Below are 25,207 nucleotides of genomic sequence, written 5' to 3'. Positions count from 1 at the left end.
CAAAAGCAGCTCCAATTGGGGATTATGTTTACAATGAAAAGATTAACCAGAACCAGTGGAGAGGACTTGCAACAGGAAGAATTTTTATTGAAACATCACCATAGAGAAAGCCAAAGAAATGTTACTATTCTAAAAATAGTGTGTCTTAATTCACTGGAAGAAAAGCAGAAAAATAAGAGGGCTCTTATCTGGGAATCTAGCTTCAATCTGACATTTTAATTTAGGGCCATTCTTTCGGGGTTCAAGAAGTCACTCTCTGTTCACTCTTTGTGTTGTTGACTTTGGAAGATTTCTCTTCTGTGGTGTGAACTCTGGATGAGAGAACTTTGCCACGAGGATCTATTTCTTCAACAATTGTTTTAACCACAGTGCCTTTAGGTGAATCTAAAGTGACACATATGAATTGTTAGAATTTATCAAATTCATAAACAGGAAACAACTCGTCATTTGAAATATATACAAATAAACACCGAATGCTGCTTTTGTTTACCTTTTATTTGATTTCCTGGTCCTTTGTAGCCTTTTGATTTAACACAAGAGCTGTAAAAATGTAGAGAGCTTGTATTAATTATTTCATTCTGTATTTTGCTGAAGAAACTGATCAGTAATGATTTAAGGTGGGAGAACACTGGATTCTTAAATAACACTTGAAGGGGTTTAGGTATGCATGATATAGGTCACAGATACTTTGTACTTCATTAAAAAATATTTAACAACCTTAAAATATATCCTTTTCTCAATGGAAGCAGTACTTACCCATCCTCTCCATCTATCAGGCGGCAGTAGGTCTCAATTTCTTTTTCCAGGTGAACCTTGATGTCCAGGAGCCGCTCATACTCCAGTTTCTGGCCCTCGGTCTCAGTTCTGACCTGGTGCAGCTGCTCCTCCAGGGCCCCGATCTGAGCCTGGATCTGGGCCAGCTGTGCACAGTAGTTGCCTTCAGTCTCAGTCAAGGAGCACTCCAGGGAGTGTTTCTGTGGATCAGTAGGACAGTTGAGTAGAAAATGTCACAGTGTTGTTTTAGGGTAAGGCAAAGCACATAGATATTTAAGAGAGTTATGCTTACATAATGCCAATAACAATACCCCAAATATTCCACTTCTTCAACATTAATATTAATTGTTACCTTTATTATATGTCATACTATTTTTATCTTTGAGAATAACACAATTGGTGGTGAATGTTACTCATATGTCCAGAAGTGTTAACAAAGATGAAGTTGCTTCCTTATAGGGCACAGTGTAAAGATCCCCTCCACTCCCTGCCATACAGCCTGTGCTTGTAGAGTCTGACACAATTTGGCACTTTTCCTCATAATAAAAGTCTCCTTAAACTTTGCTACCTTATTTCTAATTATGTGACATCCTTGTTTCATGAGAACTGTAGCTCTTCTATTAAAAAATAATCCTGTAGAGAACTGCATATATATACTTTCCAGAAGTGAATGACCCAAAGAAAAGAATGACCCTTTTCAGCTTTAAGTCGTCTGATTCATTGGCTTGTGAATCCACATGGGTTTTTACAGTGGTTAGCCCACAGAAGGATACTTGCTGTAACTTTATATGGAATAAATGACACTGTCTTACCCTTTTATCTGCAAGAATTTTTATATAAAGTTCTAATTTTATGTACATTCATAACTTCTTTTATGGATAAATCTGGAGGTTTACTAGCCAGTGTGGGGAAAAATATAGACTTGGGAGTTACAAAATTTGGAGAGAAGTTATGGTTCCTATGTATCCAACTGCAGGACTCTAGGGAAACTGCTTAACTTCTTTGAATCTCAGATTCTTCATTTGGAAATAATGACATGAATTCTAAAGTCTGCCCTGCCCAAGTCCTAGGGATACTTTGGACTCATGTCGGTGAAAGTGCTGGGCAAACTCTTCATAAATAAGGTTATTATTATCATTGTGCATGTTCAGCTTTGTAGGCAACCTTCATGCTTCTACTTTGTTTCCTGTTTACGCCACTTAAAAAGGACCATGTAAGTGTTCTCACTTAAGTGGCCCAAAGGAATGCTAGATGAAGCTAGGAGGGGTGCCAACATATTTTTGCACTCCATGGACAGTGGTTTTGATTGTTTGATTTGGGAGAGAAGATTCAGAGTAAAAACTATTATTTTTGAGTACCTCAAAAGAATTGTATTTGTTAATTTCTAATGTTTCATAATAATTGGCACCTAGGTGTAATTTTCAGGGAAAGAGGATTTTGCCGTGCAAAATGCAAATGTCTTATTTCAAGCATAGTAATTAATGGAATAAAAACATAAACAAGCACTATGGTGTGGAAGAAAACTCTCTTTGAATTTTTCTCAACTTCTAAAGCAAAACAATTTTTTTTTGTTTGTAATTTTTACTTGCCATTGCTAAGAGGGACTGAAGTTCAATCTCCAGGGTTTGAAGAGTACGTTTCATCTCAGTAAGTTCATTGCGAGCTGAGGTGGTGGCTCCAGCATCGTCAGAGATCTGCTGCTGCAGCGAGGCACTCTGAAACGTTAGGGTCATGTTAAGGTGACGCTTGATCAGCGCCCAGGGCCAACTAAGCCGCCCTAGCGTGGCCTCACCTTCTCGTTGAACCAGGCCTCTGCATCCTGGCGGTTCTGTTCTGCGAGGTCTTCATACTCCGCCCGCATGTTGTTTAGCAGAACCGTGAGGTCCACGCCCGGCGCCGCGTTCATCTCCACGTTCACGTTGCCCCCGGCCGCACACCGCAGAGCCTTCATCTCCTGGAAGAAATTTATTTAATCATGTTAGTATCTGATTATTTCTAAAGGAGTCAGACAGACGTGATCCATATAGTTAGAAACTTTTTTTAGGGTTCCTTTCTTTAGAAGGGGGTGAATAGAAACATTTAGAACAATCTAAGCCATATGGAGAAATTGACATGTTCCTTCTTGAAACTGATTTAAGACATCACATTTGTCATTTGAAATTCATTTGTAAAATTTGCGAGGAAGGCAGATTGTGAAGTGGGGGGAGACAGGGCATCTACCTCCTCGTGATTCTTCTTGAGGTAAGCCAGCTCCTCGCTCAGGGTTTCCAGCTGGACCTCCAGGTCGGTTCTGCACAGGGTCAGCTCATCCAGCACCCGGCGCAAACCGCTGATGTCTGCGTCCACGCTCTGGTGAAGGGCCTGTTCATTTTCAAACCTTAGAAAATATTTGAAAGTTTATCTCATGAGTCACATCACTTTTTAGATCATCAGAAAGCTCAAACTAAGCACTGAGATCAAACTGTTAAAATATACTAAAAACATCAGATCGATTGCCCATAATGCAATAACTTAATTTCTCTAAAGCGAGAGAATGGAAATAGTCAAAACTCTTTTATATGATCTTGACATTCATTTGTGTCAGCGCCCAAATTTCCCATGTGAAATATGTAATTCAGCTGGTTATTCTAATACACTTTTCATTTAAAACAAACAGAAATAAAGAATTGAGTCAACCTCAAAGAGCTTAAATAAAGGAGTGAACTGCTTAGATAACTTTTTTGGTTTCTACTTACTTTAGTCTGAAGTCATCAGCTGTTAGCCGGGCATTATCATTTTGCAGGACAACACTGGCGTTACTTGCAGTTGCAGAAATGATCTAACAAATGGAGAGTTAGAGAAGATTGAAGAAATACTGTTTAAAATTTAAAATTTCCTTGAAAAAAGTCACCTATGAAATAATAGCAATATTTCTGGTGTTCTGTCTCCAATAATAAGATGATTCTTTTGAAAATAGGAAATTGAAATCTGGTCTCTTTTACTTTCCACCCCACCCATTAAAAAACCAAAAACCAAAAAAAAACCTTTCTATGAAAAAACTTATAAATATATAGCTGGAGACATTGGGCAGTTTTTGACATTTTGACATTAAAAGCATAAACACGCATACCTCATACCAGGTGCTAGGTGAGATATGTTCAAAGATTAGAATTTTAATATAAATCACTTTTAATATTAATGATGAAGTGCTGAAAATTAAAAGCTGAGAGCAAAGCTCTGCTTGCTGTGTGTGACTGCTTGTACATGTGTGTGTGTGTGTGCCTGTGGCTAAATACTCACTGGGTTCTTCACTCTCATCACATTGTGTTTCTTACCTGGTTCCTAAGGTCGTCAATTATTGAGAAGTATCTGCTGTAATCGTGATCAAGACCACGGCAAGAGCCAGGTCCAAATTTCTCATACCACCCTTTAATCTTCTGCTCCAAGTCCGCATTGGCCTCTTCCAGTGCTCGCACATTCTCCAGGTAGGAGGCCAAGCGATCGTTGAGGTTCTGCATAGTCACCTTCTCATTGCCGGAGAGGAGGCCATGTTCATTCCCAAGGAAAGCACCACAGGAAGCACTTCCCCCGCCCAGACCTGTGCCATAGCCTCCTGCAGATGAGCTGCCCCCAAAGCCACAAGAGAAACCACTTCCAATGCCTGGCACACTGCATGTGTTTCCAGCCCCAAAGCTGGCTCCCCCACTAGGCAGCCTCACAGAGCCCATTGCTCCGCAAGAGCCCAGGCGTCTGGATGCAGGAGAAAAGCGCACAGACATGATGTCCAGACTGGAGCGCTTGTGCCTGGAATGAAGCTCTGATGGCGAATGTCCTGCTCAAACAGGTCAGTTTGTCTTTATATACAATTATCAGAGTGTTTCTCAATGAATACCCTTGCTACCTTTAGCGAAATAGTGCTTGCCAGCTCATCCTGAATTATTTATAATTGGGTGATTTTTTTTTTAAATGAATATCTTTACCTTACTGTGTCCATTTCTGTAGGTGGATACTTACCTTGGGGTTATATGTTATCTTTGAAATGGGACAGGGAGGAGTATTATCAAGATTATTATAGTGATGTGTTTCAAATTTAGTATGAGTAAGTCTTCCTGTCTTCCAGGCTTCCGGAGTATAAAATTCCTATCAGAATAAAAAAGTTGTTGATTAAATTAACAAAACTGCATTTTTTTCCCCTCAGCAAGTGAGGTTACTTAGCCATGATTTTATATGGATAATATAAGCTTTCTTCCAGATATGTTGGAAATACCTTCAAGACCATGGGTTCATGGTACCAGAAGAAAGAGGCCAGGTCTGAAATGAAAGTTGAAGAATTAAATGGACTCTTCCTTGATCCCCATTCCTCCTGACTTACCATTTCCTCTTTACTGGTTTTCTGTCTAAGCTCTGTTGCTAATTAAGTTAAGTAAAGGTATTATTAGTTAACCTGTGTAGACCTCAGTTTCCTCATCTGCAAAATGAAGGGACTCTATGGCCTGTATGTTTTCTTCTATTGCTAGATTTCTTGAGTTTTTACATTTCTTCCTTTCATTATTTCTAGAAAAAGTTTCTGCATTCACTTCCTCTACTTATTTACTCCTGAATTTTGGTCCCACCACTTTATATAATTAATCTTGTGAAGATTGCTAGTTACCCACATCTCCAATCCAGTCATCATTTCTCATATTCATTCTGCTATGCTCTCTTGGACTCATTTGATACTGATGATCCCAGTTTTACTGAGTTTTAAACAATTGCTTTCTGAAAATATTTCTGTGTCTCTGTTTTGTTTTTCTTCTTTCTTCCATTCATAGTTTCTTGCTTTAAAATTTGCTATTCCTTACAGGTTTGTGCTTGCTGTTCCTCTCTGGGCTCCATGTGAATGTTCTAAATATACATCTTTAGCACTGACCTCTTCCCCTGTATAGACTCACACCTCACTACACCCTCTAGACACTTCTATCTGGGTGTTTTGTCATGACTTCCAACTCAACATGCAATTACCTTGGCATCAAAATTTGATCTTTTAGATCTTTCTTCTTTAGTTGCTGATGGAATTACCTTGAGTCATGCTCAAGATTACTAAGAAATCTCTAATTGCTGTAATTTTCTACCAGTCTACATCCAAACAGTAGGTCCTACTGAATCTGCTTCTGCAGTGTCTCTTGAAGCATTTTTTCTTTTCTATTTTCCTTGTCATTATCATTTTCTTTCAGCTCAATTAGTATAACCTTAAGTCAATTTCTGGTTTCAAGTCTTTTTTCTTTCTATCATGGTCATTAAGCAGGTGGATGCCAAGATAGTATTACTGAAGTACAACATCATTTGTGAGAATACTTGGACTCCTGAATCAGACATATCAGCATTCATATCTCAGTTCTGCCATTTTCTAGTTGTGGGACCAATGCAAAGTTCACTCATTCCGAGCCTTGGTTTTTCCATTCTAAGATGGAGACGTTAGTGCTTGTATGTTGTGAGGCTACTAAGTGGTAGTTTAAATATGTAAAGCAACTATGCTTGTCAATTTATGTAGTCAATATGTCTTTCCTTTCTCCATTGTCCTCCAGTTTAAAACCCATGGACGATAGGTTAGATGAAGCTCCTTTGCCTGAAATTTAAGAATCTCCTTGATGCAGGTTCTACTTAACGTATTTGTCTTTTCTTTTATCTTATTACTCTCCTGCCCCCCCTTTTGTCTTTGTTCATGTTGTTCTCTCCATTTGAGATTATTTGAAATCTTTGCCAAGAATGACTGACATCACTATCAATGATATAGATTGAAATTGATGTTGCTAAAAATATAAATGTTCATGACCTCATAAGTGAATTTTCAGAAAAGCCAGAAAAATTTGTTGTTCAATCAAGAAGCTACATTAATAAAGCATTATAATTAATGTATTACATAAAATTATGACACCAATAAGTCAGTGGTGGAGAGTGTTGGTAGAATGTGAACATATAAAGAGAAATAAAATCAGTTTGGTGCAATGTTCCTACCGTTTTGGTAAGAACAAAATACATACGCATATATGAGCTACAAACTATGAATAGTATAATTTTGGTGATTCTGTATAGAAGTTAAATCATCTTACATTTAGATTTAAAACTGACACAGCACAATATAAAAGTAAATGGTTAAATGTATGCCAATAACTGAAAATTTTAATTTTAATTTATTTAGAACATTTAATGGCAACCCCCCCCCCCCAAATAAAAGAAACCATGACAAGTTGAGAGTATAACTGCAGAAGAAAAATACTCTATTTTGGTGACTTTAATGGACATTTTTTTTCATGATTTTTGAATAAGGGACTTCACACTTTAAATTTGTATTGAGCCCTGCCAATTATGTAACTGGTTCTGTGCCACGTACATTTGGGAAGTTTTTTATGTATGAATTTATAGTATTTGCTTTATTTTGTGACTTTTGGCTCAAGATTTTGTAAATACTCCATCAGTTGTTACTTCTTTGAACTCCCATATGAGTGGTGGATTGTTGGACAGAATTCTTGCCCTTACTGGAGCTTCTCATTAGAATCAGGCCATATGTTAGAGAAATAAGGAGAGCTGTTCTTTTTTTGGTTAGGCTATTTCATATTTGTTGGCAATTTCTACCATACATTTTGATCTTGAAACATAGAAGGACACAATAACTGTAATGTTTATCAACATCATGAGTTTTTTAAGTTCTAGAACAGGTGTTGGTGGGTTGAATTTGGTTTGCCCCCTGCTTTTGTATATCCCATAAGCCAAGAATGGTTTTTTACTTTTAAATGGTTGAAAAAAAAATCAAAAGAAGAATATTTCATGATGTGTCAAAATTATATACAATTCAAATTTGTGTCCATAAATAAATTTTATTGGAATCAGTCATGCTCACTTATTTACCTACGGTCTATGACTGCTTTCTGCTAATGGTTGAGTTAAGTAGTTGAAATAGAGACCTTACAACCTCCATAGCTTGAAATATTTGCAATCTGGCCTTTGGCCCCAAGAAAATTTTGCCAATCATTTTGCTCTAGAAGAAAATTCATTAACACAGGCTCATTGCTGTGGCTCTTTCCAGAGCTAATCCTGTTTATAAGGTGCATGGGTATTCTGGAAAGTATCTAGATCTCCAGAAGAGTTTGAGAGAAGATCATTGGTAAAAATACCAGAAATCTCACCTAGGGGTGAGACTTTTCAATCACAGGAGAAATTTTCATTTACTTATTTAGTTTATTTTTTTAAATTGAATTTATTGGGGTGACATTGATTAATAAAATTATATAGGTTTCAGGTGTATAATTATACTACATCATCTGTATATTGCATTTTGTGTTTACCACCCCAATATAGGAGAACTTCTGAAAATTTCCAGATTATTTGCCCATGCCAAAATGGTGAGATTTAAAGATTACCATCATTGAATATTTAATATTTAAATGCCACATGGTATTGATTATTATTCAAAACCAGAGGGAAAGGAAATTAAAATATATTCCATAAATGTCTCCCTATGAATCAGACATAGGAAATAGAAATGGCAAATAATTATTTATTAGTCATGGGTGAGTGGAAATAAGTGTACATCAACTTTTTTATTTATTTAGAAATTAACACCTTTCTTGCTGTAAGAAAACAGATTTTCTTTTTTTTGCTAAGACACTTATCTTTAAGGGTAGAAAGTAATTTTATTATCTCCATGATAATTAGAATAATACAGTTGTGCAAGATCCTTCCCCAAATTATTATTTTCTCAAAAAATGACAGCTAGAAAGAAACCCTTGGTTCTGTCTTGCCATTGCTTCTTTTAGATGTCTTTTCTTCAATGGACTGAACCCTCGATGAAAGAACTTTACCACGTTGATCTATCTCTTCAACCACTGTTTTTACCAGAGTAGTTTTGGATAAATCTAGAAATAAAACATATATGAATACACATATTTAACCTGAAAGATTACATGATAAAGAATTCAATTGCTGGCTGTAACATAATATATTATGTACATTTTTAGTGAAAGATTAAGTATAGACTTATAAAAATAGTTTGGAATAGTTTCATCCATTCAAAATAGTATTTTAAGTTTCAAGCCAAGCATTTTAGTTAAAATTGTTTAAATACAGACTGTCACCATAGTGTCTGGTTGCCATTAATGCAAAAGTATTTGCTGCGAAATAAAAAGAACTAGATTTTATTACCTTTAGATGGAGTTCCTGAGCTTACTGATCCAAAGCCCTTTGATTTGGAACATGAGCTGTAAAACAAACAAACAAAAACAGAAACAAAAATGAAAGTTTATTTTTTAATATTTATGTTTACCACTTGAGAAATATTTATTAAATCACAATGAACAAGAACTCAAATAAACTTTGTGTGCCCAAACCAGATTTTAGTTTTTATAAAAGAAAATAAAATTTTGAGGGGGGGGCAGGAACTGAAAATAATTAAATGTTATCTAAAGAGAATGTATAAAACAATCCTGTTTCCATCTGATTTTTTAAACCCATAAATATAAAACTGAAGGTGGATATATATATGTTTACATATATACATATATATATTTACATGTATAACCTGGGGGCTTTATGCAGAGAATGTTTATTGCAGGGCAGTACTGATATTAGGAATGAACTGAAAGATGGATAACACCCGGAAGGTAGGGAGAATCTTAACATTTTATTTATTTATTTATTTATTTTATTATTGATTGATTGATTTGAGAGAGAGAAACATTGATCTGTTGTTCCAATTATTTATGCATTCATTGGTTGATTCTTGTATGTGCCCTGACAGAGGATCCAGCCTGCAACCTCGGTATATGGGGATACTTTAACCAACTGAGCTACCCACCAGGACCTGGGTGGAGAGAACTTGAAATCCACAGTGATTAACATGGGGCTTCTGTAGGGACGATTGGGTCATCTAAGGCAGATGAGGAAGAGGCTGTGGTGCGCAGAATATGGAAGAGAAAATTGCAGGGGCAAGACATGAGCATGCTTTTCTGCTGTGGAAACGAAGAAGAGGCTGGAGGCATGGGAGACGAAGGGACAGTGTGTGGCGGTGTTTTCAGATGGGAAAAAAAGGATTTTCAAATGGTGTTACTTACTTTCCATCTCCATCTATCAGGCGGCAGTAGGTCTCGATTTCTTTTTCCAGGTGGACCTTGATGTCCAGGAGATGTTCATACTCCAGTTTCTGGCCCTCGGTCTCTGTTCTGACCTGGTGCAGCTGCTCCTCCAGGGACCGGATCTGAGCCTGGATCTGGGCCAGCTGTGCACAGTAGTTGCCCTCGGTCTCAGACAAGGAACACTCCAGGGAGTGTTTCTGAGGACATGAAAGGTGTCAGAGCAAGGGATGAACCACTTAGAGAACTACGTAGACCAGCGTTTCCGAGCAACAGGCAGTACTGCTCCTTAGGTGAGTTGTGGAAATTTGTGGGGTTTGTCACAATAAAATAGGAGGTGGAGAGGAAGGGGAAGTGACCTGTGTTTACTGGATGTGGAGGAGGGGTAAGCATGCTAAATGACCTGACATGGGATAAATGACCTTTTGGCCCTAAGACTTTTGACTGTTCTAATGAACATTTTTGATATTTAGGTAATATTTCCTATTATGATCAATCTATATATTAAAATACTTTCTGGCATTAACACAATAAGAAATCAATATTGGAAATTGTATATTTTGAAACTACATATTTATTTTTGGGTTGTCTATTGTTTTTCAATCTTATTCTGCCACTGTCCTTAGAATCTACCCCACTATTGTTCCAGGTCTCTGTACTCTTGTTTTTTTTCTTCTAATCCTTCCTTGATTGTCTATTGTCAATCAAAGGTTTTTTCTTAAGCTGAGACTGAAATAATGCCTTAACGGGGGTGGGATTCAAGACAAGAAGTATATTTAATAACACGGATCGGTCATTATTTCAACACTGCTCTCGTGAATATTATACCTTTTCATTTCTATTCCAAGGCCTGTAATTTGTCTCGTCATATGATTCCCTACTTCAATTAAAGTAATTTTCCTCTTTCCCTTATCATATAAAAATATACCTGGGTGCTTATTATTTCTTCTAATGTTAGTTATTATCCGAGTGTCCACCCCCAGTCCACTCTTTCATTTTCTTTTTCTCCTTGTGTGGAGCAATCCCTGATTGTTTAAAATAAAACTTACTTATCAAAGAACCATGTAAGCCTCTGTCTCTTTCATTACATATTCTCGGGTAGTTGGGCTCAAGTCCTTAAATATTAAATACATTTTATTATAAAATACATTTATTTTTGTTTTTATTGCAGATAAGGCATTGTACTCATTTAAATTTTTGTGTGTGTGTATTGCTGAGTATATTATCTATTGATTCCATTCTAAGATTGTAAAAAGGGAGTTATAAAATATTTATCATAACAGACAGACATTGGGTCTTACAGGCTGGCACATGCATTATGTGAGTGGTATCTTCAGGGGCAAAGGAGTGACCATGATGGTAATGGGGAGGGTGAGGCAAGAAGTGGCACAGTGTCAGTGAGGTGTGTGTTTGGTTGTTCAAAACTTTAATTTTCTTGATGATGTGTTCTTATATGGTATTCCTTGTTAAGGTTGTTAGCACTCTCTTAAATCAGAGAGGATTGCATCTCTATCTCACAGCCTTCTGCTGTGAAGATTGGCTTGTAGATGAGGAAGGAGGACAGGACGAACTTGGAAGCTGGTATACTTACAGGAAGCATATGAAAGACTTATCCATTTAGACAACTCCCAACTTACACACAATTTGTGTGCTATGCTACAGAAGATCGTGCTTAGAATTCATCTATGACGAGAGTATCACGAATGGAAGTTAGGTGCTCTGCCACCATTATTCTATAATTCACTTACGTGGTACATTGAAAAGGGCTTTTATGAGCACATACTGGAATGGCTGTATAGAATCTAAATACTTCCTAACATCATTGTTTCTATGTGAAAATGCTGAAATTCTGATTTGGGAACTCAGGAATTTATTTCCTTCAACGTAGCTCAAAAAGAGAAGGGGAATTCATGCTCAGGTTACAGCAGCAGGAGCAGGTCCTCAGGGTTCTAGTTTGAGAAAGAGAGGAGGATTCCAGGAGCTCAAAGTCCAGGAGCTGAGGTCGCGGGGGGAGGTGTGGGGGGGAGTATCTTGGGTACCAGCTACCAATGGGTGGAAAGAAGGGTATGCTGGTTAAGTTGAGGTTAATCAGTGGAAAAATAAATCTCCAATCTAAATACTCTACGGTAAGAAAACACTGCGCCTTTTTAGGGTGGCTAAGTCAAAATAATCTTCCTATTGTTTTTAGTCATCTTTCCTTTCTTGGCTTATTGCACTCATTTGTATAGTTAGTGTGTGTGTGTGTGTGTGTGTGTGTGTGTGTGTGTGTGTGTTACAACGTGGTGTCCTGAGGGAGCATGACACCTCTGATGGTGGCAGGGAACCCTTGGGCCACATGTAGGCCATAATTCTCAAAATCAAGCCTTGCGAGTGCTGCCAGCTGACACTCTGGAAGGCAAGCTGGTTTTGGCGCTGGGCAGCCTGCAGGGTAACCTCTGAAGTAGTTGGCTGGGCTGTATGGGGTGTGTGGGGAGGGGACCTCTGTCCCAGGCACCGTGGTGATGAAGAGGCTGACAGTGTTCCTACAGAATCAGAGATGTACCCTCTCTTCCTCCACCTGATGAAAAGCACTCTGTGCCTTTTAATAGGCTTTCATCAATACTAGGTGATGCTGATGACACTAGCTTTGCCTTTTGTGGTCCCCTGATATAAGGCTGCCGCTTAATATTCAGGTGGAGCAAAACTGCCACTGCTTGCTGTCCAGGGCTGGGATGAGCTATGCGGAAGGCACCTTCTCATGAAATGGGCACTGAGCACATGCCAGGGAAGAAGTCATCAGTGACCACAGGGAGGAAGAAAGCTCTGTCTGTCTCTTTGAGTGTCTGTCTTTCCTGCTCTTTCCGTGACATATTTGTAGGTAAAGCCACACAGGGGAAAGGAAGGGTTGCAATTAGATTTGTTAGAATCACCAAATCCAGGCTGCCCTGCGCTGTCACCTACCATTGCCAGGAGGGACTGCAGCTCGATCTCCACAGTCTGCAGGCTGCGCTTCATTTCCGTCAGCTCGGTCCTGGCGGAGGTGGCTGCTCCCGCGTTGTTGGAGATCTGTTGCTGCAGGGTGGCGCTCTGGAAGGCCAGGTGCAGAGGGGTCAACCGGGTCTCTACCCATCCGGGTGGTGGGGACAGGGTTGGTTCGGGGGCCCTCGGGGTTGGTTGGGAGCCCTCACCTTCTCGTTGAACCAGGCCTCCGCATCCCGGCGGTTCTGCTCGGCGAGGGCTTCGTACTCGGACCGCATGTTGTTCAGCAGAACCGTGAGGTCCACCCCCGGCGCCGCGTTCATCTCCACACTCACGTTGCCCCCCGCGGCGCACTGCAGAGCCTTCATCTCCTGCAGGGGAAAGGTGAGCCTGACTTCAGGGCCCTTTACATTCGCCTGCAGTCTGCAGCGGGAGAAGGCTTTTCCTAAAGTGTTGCTTTCTGTTTCAAAAGTTGTGCTTGAAATCCCAGTGTATAAATCACAGCATAAGATTTTTAAAAATGGATTTATTCCATCCATAGTCATGCCAATCTATTGAGTTAGTGATCTGTTAATTAAAACAATCACAACCAACACCACAACAAAAAGTCAGTATCTCCTGAGAAGTGTTTTAGCCTTTTAAATAAGAAGGGGCTACAAAGACCAAAGAGTTATTATTAGCCACATAACTATTGACTAAATGGCAGGCTGCCTTCTCATGGATGGGAATAGAGAACTGGAAAATAGTTTTAAAATCCCTGCGGGGCACGGAACTCTCCTATGAGGGACAGGAGCTATCATTTATTGAGTACTTGTGAGTGCTAGGCACTGTTCTAAGCAGTTTACAAGCATTAACTCATTCAAGTCTTTTAACCTCTTTATGTGGTATGTACTATTAGACTTATTTGATGGATTAGGAAAATGAGGCACAGAAAGGTACAGTCATCGCCCAATGTTCTTACACTCGAAAGGACTGGGATTTGGACACTCCAGGATCTGAACCTGGCATGTACACTGGCTCCAGAGTGTCTGCTCTTGGTAATGACATTCTGTGGCCTCTCTGTCCTAGGATGTGTCCTAGGCTGAATCATTAAATAGTCTGATCTAGTCAAAGAATGGATTTCTGGACAAATCAGCCTATCGGTGACCTGAACGTAGTTCGGTAGGAGCTGACCTTTTCCATTAGTAACTGTACTAGATGGATTGCTACCTCTGCTTTGTTAAGCCATCTTTTTATGACCTTGGACCAGTGGCTTTTCAGTGTCCACTAAGAACAAAAGATTTACATTGCTCAAGCAGCCCCCTGGTAATGCTAACTTATTTCCATGTGTTGGGGGTTTTGTGTAAGATTCATGTGAAGAAAAATTCTCATTGCTATCAATGTTTTGAAAATTGAATTGCTTAAAGTTATCCTAGGGACAGTAGTCACTGGTGAGTGTGGTAAATATGACACTTTCAGGGGATGTTGAGCTGTGAATGGCTCTTTGTTCCCACCCTCAGTGCATTCAGAGGTACCTTCTTTGGGTTTGTATGCTTTTAAGGGGACAGTGAGTCCTGCTGTGATCCCGACCTTACCCAAGGGCTTGCAGCTGGCTAGGCTGCTGTGGTTGCTATCTCCTCCCTTCTGGACTGTTTCTCTTCCTGATGTCACACTCTCTGCAATGCATGTGCCTGTTTTTCAAGCTCCTGCTGATACTCTTCCAACCCCCTGCTCGGAGACACTTTCTTCTCTCCGTTTCTCTTATCATTTTGAACTTTTTCTTCTCTTTCCCTCTCCCATAGTTTTCTCCTCTGAAGCAAGTAGATTTGGTGTTTTACCCATTTCTAACCAATGATGGGGCACATACTGTCATAGGTAGTTTTTTGAAAAGTTGTCATTTATGGTCTTGAAGACTTTTGCAATGACTTTTGGAATAATAATTTTTGGGGTGGTTTGAAGTTGCCTGGAGTTATAGGTCAAATAATAGGGTTATTATTGTTCAACATTAAAGTAAACCCAGGCTCATTAAGTAAAAAAAAATTGACATCTTTTCCTAGTCTGAGAGGTCTTTTTTTTTTTTGTATTTTTCTGAAGCTGGAAACGGGGAGAGACAGACAGACTCCTGCATGTGCCCGACCGGGATCCACCCAGCACGCCCACCAGGGGCAACGCTCTGCCCACCAGGGGGCGATGCTCTGCCCCTTCGGGGCGTCGCTCTGCTGCGACCAGAGCCACTCTAGCGCCTGGGGCAGAGGCGCCCGGGCCTTCTTTGCTCCAATGGAGCCTTGGCTGAGGGAGGGGAAGAGAGAGATAGAGAGGAAGGAGGGGGTGGGGGTGGAGAAGCAAATGGGCGCTTCTCCTATGTGCCCTGGCCGGGAATCGAACCTAGGTCCCCCGCACACCAGGCTGACGCTCTACCGCTGAGCCAACCGGCCAGGGCCAAGAGGTCTTTTGAGAGAAGATTGACCTCAAGATAAGCCTGTGTTAATAAAAGAAATAATGCAGTAGAAAGAAAGATGGTTGTATTAATGCAAAAATAATGTAATATTTTCAGAAGAATAGAATATTATATCAGTCAAAATATTGGAAGGACACAGATCAAATTATTAACATTTTTTTAACCTTGGGGATGAGATTAGAACAGCAGAGTGGGGAAGTGAAATGCTTTCTTGGTGTGCCTTGGCATTGTTTGAATTATTATAATGAGCATGAATTACTATTACAATTTAATTGCCTCCTGAAAATATTTAAAATGTAGAGAATTGTGATGTGATTAGAGGTGAAGCTTCTCCTACCTCATCGTGGTTCTTCTTGAGATAGGTCATCTCTTCACTCAGGGATTCATACTGCAGCTCCTGGTCGGTCCTGCAGAGTGTCAGTTCATCCAGAACGCGCCTCAGCCCATTGATGTCGGCCTCTGTGTTCTGGTGAAGGGCGAGCTCATTTTCATACCTTGAGAGGCGTTAAGAGAATATCAGCACAAGTCAGACTACCTCAAGGGATGGAACAATAAAACCTCCATTGTTTTTTATTGAAAGTTAAACATTGAAATAAGACCTTAAATATTATGAAAGTAGACAGAGAAGGCCTCCTTCCCTCCTCTTACCTAATTCTGCACAGGTTAACCTGCAGATATTTAATCACACAAATTCCAGTGGCACAGCCCAATGAAATGAAACATACCATTTTAAAATTTTATCTTAGTTACTATTTTTACTTAGTCAACAAATATTTATAAATATCTTTGTTCCTGGTACTATTTTAGGCAGGCATAGAAATATATGTGATCTTTTGTCCCAACAATGTCATAAATACCATTTAAATGATGAGTATAGCTGATTGAAATAAGATAGCATGCTTTGTAGCCTAGTCTAGTATTATAATATGCATTACTTCCTTTAATCTCTTAGGTGGTACTTTATTCTACTTGGGATGAAATGGGAATTTTTGTTTCACAAAGTAAATAGGTGGGAAACATCTTCCAGGGAGTGATTACTTTTTCCCACTTACTTTAGCCGGAAGTCATCAGCAGCCAGCCTGGCGTTATCGATCTGCAGGATGACATTTGTGTTGGCAGCAGTGGAACAGATAATCTAGAAGAAATCAGAAGGGAGAATACTATAAATAAATTGCTTTTATGATTTATCATTCCAGGAGATAAAAAATTAAAATTTTTGTGTAAAAATCTGACTCCCTAAAGTAACAACCAAAATGTTTAAAATTTCATTTTTGAAAATTATAGATAGTATATTTTTCTCATATACTCATATAACTTTAGAGCATAATACATTCTCATCAATGAATATAATAACCCATAATGGAATAATTAACATTTAAGCTACATTGAAATTCATGAATCAAAGTAATTATTTTTGATTAATGGGAAGAATTATCAAAATAAATAATAAATAAATGCAATATAAATGACAGATAACAGTTATAAAGCATTTCCTATTGTAGTCTTATGTCTTTTGTGAGGTAATTCTTTTAAATACTTTGAGTAGCTCCCAATTTGTTATTTCTCACCTTATTCTTAAGATCTTCGATTGTTAAGTGATATCTGCTATAGTCACGATCAAGTCCATGGCAAGATCCAGGCCCGTATTTTTCATACCAACTCTTGATTTTTCTCTCTAGTTCAGCATTTTCCTCCTCCAGAGCGTGCACATTATCCAGGTAGGATGCCAAGCGGTCATTAAGGTTCTGCATGGTCACCTTCTCGTTCCCAGAGAGGAGTCCTCCTTCACTTCCAGCAAAGCCAGCCCAAGCAGCATTTCCAAAGGCACCACTAGCAGGGCTCCCACCAGGAACACTGCCCAAGCCTCCTCCCAAGGCACAGGAAAATCCATTTCCAGCGACAGAGCTGCCACATGCACTGCTGCCTGCATCTCCACTGGGTGGTCTGACAGGTCCAGTTCCAGACAGCAAACAAATACGCCTGGACCCACTAGAAAATCGGAGAGACATGGTGGTATGAGAAACGTTCACCTTGTCTGTGGATGGCTGTAACTTCAAAGGAGAACAGATTGTGCACTGATGGTTTCTTTGGGCTTTTATACACAATGATTGCAATGTTTCTGTTTGAGTTATGTGTGCCAGAAGAAAAATGGTGTCATTTAGATTAGCATGAAATTATGTATAATTGGATGATTTAAAAAAATTAATGTCTAACATTCTTGGCTGTTGCTTTGGGGTATTTGTTATCTTAAGTGTAATAGGACTCATTCTATATTAAGTTCATTATTTTAACTTCTAATTTTGAGTGAGTAACCCTTTACTTTCATCTTGACCCTAAGAATAAACCATCATTATCTGGCACAGAATATTATAAAGTTTTAAAAGTTAAGACTGTACTAGGGTCCCATCAGCTACAGTAGAGTTTTAATTACCAGAGAGGTTTATAAAGAGCCATGAACAACAGAAACACATATTTTATCCCACTAGAGAAAAAAAAAAAAAAGATCCTGGTAACTTCTCCAGTCTTACCAGGATTATAACACCTATTGATTACCTTGAACAATAGTGTAAATTGATTGGCTTCTTTAATTAACATTTATAGCTACTGTGTCTGGTGTTCAATACTACATACAAAACATGAAGATATGATGCAAAATAGATGCAGTGATAAAAAATAATTAGTTATAATTCCTTTTTTTTTTTGTATTTTTCCGAAGTTGGAAACAGGGAGGCAGTCAGACAGACTCCCGCATGCGACCGACTGGGATCCACCCAGCACGCCCACCAGGGGGCGATGCTCTGCCCATCTGGGGCGTTGCTCTGTTGCAACCAGAGCCATTCTAGCACCTGAGGCAGAGGCCACAGAGCCATCCTCAGCACTGGGGCCAACTTTGCTCCAATGGAGCCTTGGCTGTGGGAGGGGAAGAGAGAGACAGAGAGGAAGGAGAGGGGGAGGGATGGAGAAGCAGATGGGTACTTCTCCTGTGTGCCCGGGCCAGGAATCGAACCTGGGACTTCTGCACGCCAGGCTGACGCTCTACCACTGAGCCAGCCGGCCAGGGCCTAATTCTTAAGGACTATATGGTTAAGACCAGACAGGAGCTGGATCATGTTTAGCCTTCTGTGTTAAAGAGGATGGAATAAATCCTAAGAAAAAGTAGAGGACAACATATCAGTCTGAAGTAAAAAAAAAAGTCAATTACAAGGTTAGGACAATGGTGCAGCTGGGAAGGACAAAGGCAGTGGGATGGAGAGAAGTTGGGAGGATATGGTCATTGATTGGATTTGGAGAATAAGGAAGAAGGAAGCATTGAGGATGACTCTTAGGTAATTGATTTCAGATACTGGGATTCCCAAATATTAATGAGAGAGGGAATATAGGTGAAATATTATACAGAGTTTAATTTTGCCCAGTTGAGTTTGAGGGATTGGTGGATTGTCCCAGATGAAGATGACTAACAGGAAGTGTGAATGTTGAGAGTAAGTCCATGGAACTGGGAAAAACACCTACCTGACTAGAAATGAGTGAAGGGTTTGCTAGGGATAGCTGATGGCCCAGCTTCATTTGTAATGACACATTCAAAAGCTTATTTAGAAGTTATCTTGATGCAGGAACAAAAAAGGTGATAATCAGGCCGATGTATGTTTTGGAGTTTGAAGGCAGGTTCAGAAGAAGGAAGAAAATAAATAGCAAAGAGGCCCTGGCCAGTTGGCTCAGCAGTAGAGTGTCGGCCTGGCGTGCAGGAGTCCCGGGTTTAATTCCTGGCCAGGGCACACAGGAGAGGCGCCCATTTGCTTCTCCACTCCTCCCCCTTTCCTTCCTCTCTGTCTCTCTCTCTTCCCCTCCCGCAGCAAGGCTCCATTGGAGCAAAGATGGCTCTGGCGCTGGGGATGGCTCTGTGGCCTCTGCCTCAGGCGCTAGAATGGCTCTGGACACAACAGAGTGATGCCCCAGAGGGGCAGAGCATCGCCCCCTGGTGGGCATGTCAGGTGGATCCTGGTCGGGCGCATGCGGGAAGTCTGTCTGACTGCCTTCCCATTTCCAGCTTCGGAAAAATGAAAAAAAAAAAAAGAAAAAGAAAATAGCAAAGAAATTTCTGGTGCCCTTGAAAAAAATGGTTGAAGTGATGGACCCTATGGTCATATACAACAAAGGAAGTAAAACTAGGGGGACAGATATATTGAGGAAGAAGACTAGTTTGAGTCACTGGGCATCACTATGTGGTCGTGGAGCAAGCAGTGTGAGCAGGAAACTGATGAAGATGAGGAAGATGGGCTAAGTTTGGACAATGGAAAAACGTTTAGAGTTTTAAAGTAAGCGCAACTCCAAATCTTGACAAAGTTAGGCAATAACCATGGAGATTGGACCCAACACTCATTGGAATAAGAAGTCAGACAGGGACCGACCCAAAAGTCATTGGAGTAGGAGATTAGGAGCTATTAGATTATGTTGTTAAATGATGGCAGGCAGCAGGAGAGAAGTGGATGTTCTGGGATGATGAGAGGGTGTGGTGAGGGGAAACTGGATGGCATAACACTCAGAAAGAAGAATTTTAGCTTAAGCATTAAATTACGTAAAGCTTGAGGCAGCATTGGGGATCTGTCTCAGGCCATATATTAGGTATGTGGATGTGGAGTGGGAGTGGAGATAAGGGAATGGGGAGGGAGGTAAGTGGAGATGGAGGTGGGAGAGAGGAAGGATGAAGAGAGAAAAGGGAGAGGAGATGCAGGAAGGAAGGGATGTGGGAAGGGGGAAAGGAGGTGGAGAGAAAGATGTGACTGGAGATAGGGGATGAATGATCAGTTTCCTATAGAAAAGTTGCTAGGTTAATTCAGGAGAAAAGTACATGAAGTGGTGAATGATACAAAAAATGTATATTTTCTTTTTTTTTTTGTTTGTTTTTTTTCATTTTTCTGAAGTTGGAAACAGGGAGAGACAGTCAGACAGACTCCCGCATGCGCCTGACCGGGATCCACCCGGCACGCCCACCAGGGGCGATGCTCTGCCCACCAGGGGGCGATGCTCTGCCCATCCTGGGCGTCGCCATGTTGCGACCAGAGCCACTCTAGCGCCTGGGGCAGAGGCCACAGAGCCATCCCCAGCGCCCGGGCCATCTTTGCTCCAATGGAGCCTTGGCTGCGGGAGGGGAAGAGAGAGACAGAGAGGGAAAGCGCGGCGGAGGGGTGGAGAAGCAAATGGGTGCTTCTCCTGTGTGCCCTGGCCGGGAATCGAACCCGGGTCCTCCGTACGCTAGGCCGATGCTCTACCGCTGAGCCAACCGGCCAGGGCTAAAATATATATTTTCAATTGAACTCTGAGAGGTTTGAAGAAAGGGTTCAGATAGTTGTTCAGTTGTTGATAAAAAAATGTTTCCACCTGATAAGTTTGCTGAGACACTTTAAGTCACACTTAGCAGTGCCTGGCAAATGAAAAACTGTCAAGGAAGGGCAGACATTATTATTGTTGTTATTGTGTTACAAACTGGGTGTTTGTGTGGTGGGGTATGGGTTCAAGCTGACTGAGAAGAAAGGCCAGGTGAGCAAGAAGCGACTCCAGAAGCCTCCTCTTGAAGCACTGGTGCGAGGAGGGTTGGGAGGGTTGGGGGGGGGGTGAAGAAGATGGAGGGGTAGGAGGGACTTGGTTGGATTTGACTGGTTTCAGGTTCTGTGGTGAAGTCAGGTACAAAGTTGACTTGTCACCAGGGTAGTCATGGTGTTTACTGGAACTGTGTTGGCACAAGCTGTCTGAAGCCAGGTAAGCCGGTGATTGTCGCCTGCATCAGCATGGCTTTTAAATGCAACTTATAAATGTTTTCAGTGCCTGATTAGCTGTAAATAATAATTAGACAAGTTATGTGATGTAATATGTCTACATCCTGCACATGTAAAGAAAATATTTCTCAAAGAACATTTGTGACAAAAAAAAAAAAAAAAAGGAAAAATGCAGAAGTTTAAGGAAGTGGTTTTCCCTTTTCAGTCAGCACAGCCCCTGGCCATCCCACGTTGTTAACCACACTTGCCCCTGCCCTTCTATTGCCACCAGGGGGCAGTGCTCACCTTCAAATGGATGTTGCTTTAGGTTCTGAACCTCTGCTTTGGCCTCGACTAGAAATTACTAAACCTTTGATCAGAAACAACCTCAATATTGATCTTTTCAAAGTGCCAGAACACAGCGAATATAAAGACAAAATGTCTTTACATTTATATAGTGCTTTACTGCTTCCAAAGTGACTTCTTGTGTGCTGTCTCATCGGAACCTAACAATGAACCTGGGAGTTAGGAAGAAAGATTTCTTTCCTTTGATTTAAGATGAGGAAACTTATGTTTCTTATAATGACTTATGGTTTTTTAAAAAAAATATAGAACTCATAACAACATAAAGGAATCTTTAATGAGCACCTACTATGCACCAGGCACTGTTCTAGCAGTGGGAAATACACAGGGGAGGAAGATGGTCACTTCCCAAGCTCTTATTGTGAATAATGCTGCTGTAAACATGGCCCTTTCACTTGGACCCAGAAGTGCTATCGTTGAATCATATGGTAATTCTGTTTTTAATATTTTTGAGGAACCATCATACTGTTTTCCATTGCAGCTGTACCATTTTACATTTCTACCAACAGAACACGACTTCTAATTTCTCCACATCTTTGCCACCACTTGCTACTTCCTTTTTTCAAATTGACTTTATCAGGGTGATGTTGGTTAGTAACATTATATAGGTTTCAGCGGTTCAATTCTATAACACATCATCTGTACATTGCATTGTGTGTTCACTACTCCAAACCTAGTCTTTTTTCTTTTTTTTTTTGGTAGTAGTTATCTTAATGGCTGTGAGGTGATACCTTATTGTAGTTTTTATTTTTTTTTTATTATTTTTTTATTATTTTTTATTTTTTTAAACCTTTTTTAAAATTTATTTATTTATTCATTTTTTTTTTAGAGAGGAGAGAGACAGAGAGAGAGAGAGAGAGGAGAGACAGAGAGAGAGAAGGGGGGGAGGAGCTGGAAGCATCAACTCCCATATGTGCCTTGACCAGGCAAGCCCAGGATTTCGAACCGGCGACCTCAGCATTTCCAGGTCAGCGCTTTATCCACTACGCCACCACAGGTCAGGCCCTTATTGTAGTTTTGACTTGCATTTCCCTAGTGATTAATGATGTTGAGTATCTTTTCATGTGCTTATTGGCAATACCCCATTTGCTTTTATTTTAATAACTCCTGTTCAATCTATTAAGATGCACTTTGGTGCCATTTTGTTTTCTAGTCTTACCTTTAAATTTCTGTCTTGACAAAACCTTATGGAGGTTCAATAAATCAAAACTTTTAATGAGAGTTCTTCTTCCAAAGGGGTTATTAGTTTGGTCATAGTTCAGCTAGTTCACATTGTATTTATGCTTTTCTGGCATTTCTCCTGCTGTAACTTTTTCTGAACTGGAAGAATTAATTAAAAGCTTAAGTATGTAATTCTTTTCTTTGCTAAAATCCTGAAGGACAAAGCTATTTCGAGAACACTACCCAAATCCTTCCTTCCCCGAGGTCACATTCAATATTTGTACCAATATTTTATTCCTTTATCAAGGGGTACTAGGATGGAAAGACCTCTTAGTGTTCAGATGAGACAGTGTTGCATTTCTATCTAGTGACACTGAGGATCAATGTGACAACCCAGAGTCCTTGCTCCTTTGGCATGGCTTTCTGTGGGACAACCTGGTTCAAAAGTATCCTTCAAAACATAAACATCCTTTCTCCTGTTTTTGAGACTGAATTTATTTTTTTGGAATAACTTATTTCTTTTTGTCATACAGTGACACAGCTTGGATAGAGTTATCACAGCTGCAGGTTTTAGGGATGGCCAAGTATCTCAGACCTTTGGGGGCAATCATCTGGTCCTTCTCACTTATTTTCATAAACCTCTTGCTATATTTAATTTGACCTCACGTTCACAGGACCAGATTAGTTATAACCTTTTGTGACACACTCTCACCATTATTCCTACTGTCTGGAATTCAATTTTGCATTATAGTCCCCTGACCTTGTCCTCTAGCCCTTGGCAGACATTAATGATCACCTACTCTAACAAATTATCGTGATGCTCGTAGTCATTTTTGGGGAAACTAGGTTATTTAACCAATAAGCATATTTCTTTGAAGATGAACATAATACTGTTCCTTCTCTATGGTGGGCATTTTTCTAAAGGATTTATTGATATTAACTCATTTTATCCCCACAATCCCAATTGAGGTAGTTATTATCCCTATTGTGTGGAAAAGGTAACTGAGACTCAGAAGAGTTTAAAAGTTATATGATTTGTTAATGCCAGTGCCAAATATGAAGTCCAGGAATAATGATGTTGAAATACATGCAAAAACCACAAAATGAGCTCTTCCCTAATTCCCACTCTCAAGTTGCAATCTAGACGGTAAATATTGGATGGACATTATTTAGTAAACCTCATTCAAGCTATTTTCCCTATAAAGCTGACTATACCAAAGTTCCTTCTCCATGTCCAAACAAAATATCAATTCACCACAAACATCAAAAGTCATGGTGCAAAGCATTAAGACCTATAACAGCATAAGGCAAAATATTTGGAGAAACAAGTCTTCGCTGTTTAATAGGGTTATGCATGAGGGCCAAAAATTGGCTCTGCTAGTCCCATTGGATACTTTTCCTGATTCAATAGTAGGACTCTGTAACAAGTTTAGAATCTGTAAGGATATGTTTGGGATTTTTTGATTAATAACTACATGGTAAGTCTATGTAATAGAAATAGTGACTTGTACAATTAACGGTATTTTACTATAGTATCAACGACCTTGTTAAATGAAATTGTCTGTTTAGTCTTTATTAAAGTGTAACTTTAGAGTCCAGTCAAAAAAGTAGTTTTTTTTGTTTTATTGATAAAACTGACATACAGCACTGTATAAATTTCAGATATACAGCATAATTATTTGAAATATATATATATTTAAATATATATATATATATATATATTGCAGTACAACTGCCACAAGTTGTTAATATGCATCAGGAAAGTAGTTTATTTCAGAGAGAATCTAATATAAATAATTACTTTAAAAATATTTTTTATTTATTCATTTTAGAGAGGAAAGAGAGAGAAGGGGGGGAGAAGCAGGAAGCATCAACTTCCATATGTGCCTTGACCAGGCAAGCCCGGGGTTTTGTCGTCAGCATTCCAGGTCGACACTCATCCACTATGCCATCATAGGTCAGGCAAATATAAATAATTTTTTTTTTCCACAGGGACAGAGAGAGAGAGAGAGAGAGAGAGAGGCAGGAATGGAAAGAGATGAGAAGCATCAATCATTAGTTTTTCGTTGGGACACCTTAGTTGTACAGTAGCCTACAAGTACCATTGATTGCTTTCTCATATGTGCCTTGACCGCGGGCCTTCAGCAGAATGAGTAACCCTTTGCTCAAGTCAGCGACCTTGGGTCCAAGCTGGTGAGCCTTGCTCAAACCAGATAAGCCCGTGCAGAAGCTGGCGACCTCGGGGTCTCGAACCTGGGTCTTCTGCATCCCAGTCTGGCACTCTATCCACTGCGCCACTGCCTGGTCAGGCTAAATAATTTTTAAAGAAAATATTGGAAGATTGAAAAGACAACAGGATCACCATAATTCAGACCTTTCAGAAATGGTTTGGCTTATCAACCAATCAGATAAAGAACTCTGACTAGCTGAGGTCCTGGCTTATGAATGGGTAGAAGAGACAAAGCTTAATAACAAACAGAACTATTTTATAATGACATATTAGTATTTGTCTCAAATTAGTATTATTGAATATGAAAACACTTATTTCATCAGAGTAAGGAGAATGGTCATCTCAGATTATGAACACTACCCTAACTAAGTCCCAGGGACTTGGTCAACTTCATTAGGTAATATTTTAAAAGATAAAGTGTTTTTTGAACAGCACTCAGTATATTATACAC

The 25,207-nt window shown here is 39.8% G+C and overlaps 2 protein-coding genes across 2 annotated transcripts; both read right to left on the bottom strand.

The window, feature by feature from the left end:
- Positions 1-241: 241 nt before the first annotated feature.
- On the bottom strand, positions 242-4,591 carry LOC136326991 (keratin, type I cytoskeletal 27). Its single transcript, XM_066263673.1, has 8 exons — positions 4,089-4,591; positions 3,510-3,592; positions 2,995-3,151; positions 2,567-2,728; positions 2,364-2,489; positions 757-974; positions 491-540; positions 242-384 (listed from the first exon to the last, which is right to left on the bottom strand). Exons 1-8 carry the CDS (start codon positions 4,530-4,532, stop codon positions 242-244), a joined length of 1,383 nt encoding a protein of 460 aa, XP_066119770.1. The 5' UTR covers positions 4,533-4,591.
- Positions 4,592-8,348: 3,757 nt separating this feature from the next.
- KRT28 (keratin 28) lies at positions 8,349-17,261 on the bottom strand. The gene is made up of 8 exons (XM_066263671.1): positions 16,821-17,261; positions 16,305-16,387; positions 15,590-15,746; positions 13,025-13,186; positions 12,798-12,923; positions 9,840-10,057; positions 8,932-8,987; positions 8,349-8,645 (listed from the first exon to the last, which is right to left on the bottom strand). The coding sequence occupies exons 1-8, from the start codon at positions 17,259-17,261 to the stop codon at positions 8,503-8,505; spliced, it is 1,386 nt and encodes a 461-aa protein (XP_066119768.1). The 3' UTR covers positions 8,349-8,502.
- Between the last annotated feature and the right edge of the window lie 7,946 nt (positions 17,262-25,207).

Source organism: Saccopteryx bilineata, chromosome 2, assembly GCF_036850765.1.
Source record: "Saccopteryx bilineata isolate mSacBil1 chromosome 2, mSacBil1_pri_phased_curated, whole genome shotgun sequence".
NCBI classification, from domain to species: domain Eukaryota; kingdom Metazoa; phylum Chordata; class Mammalia; order Chiroptera; family Emballonuridae; genus Saccopteryx; species Saccopteryx bilineata.
This window is presented reverse-complemented; position numbering and strand designations above follow the sequence as displayed.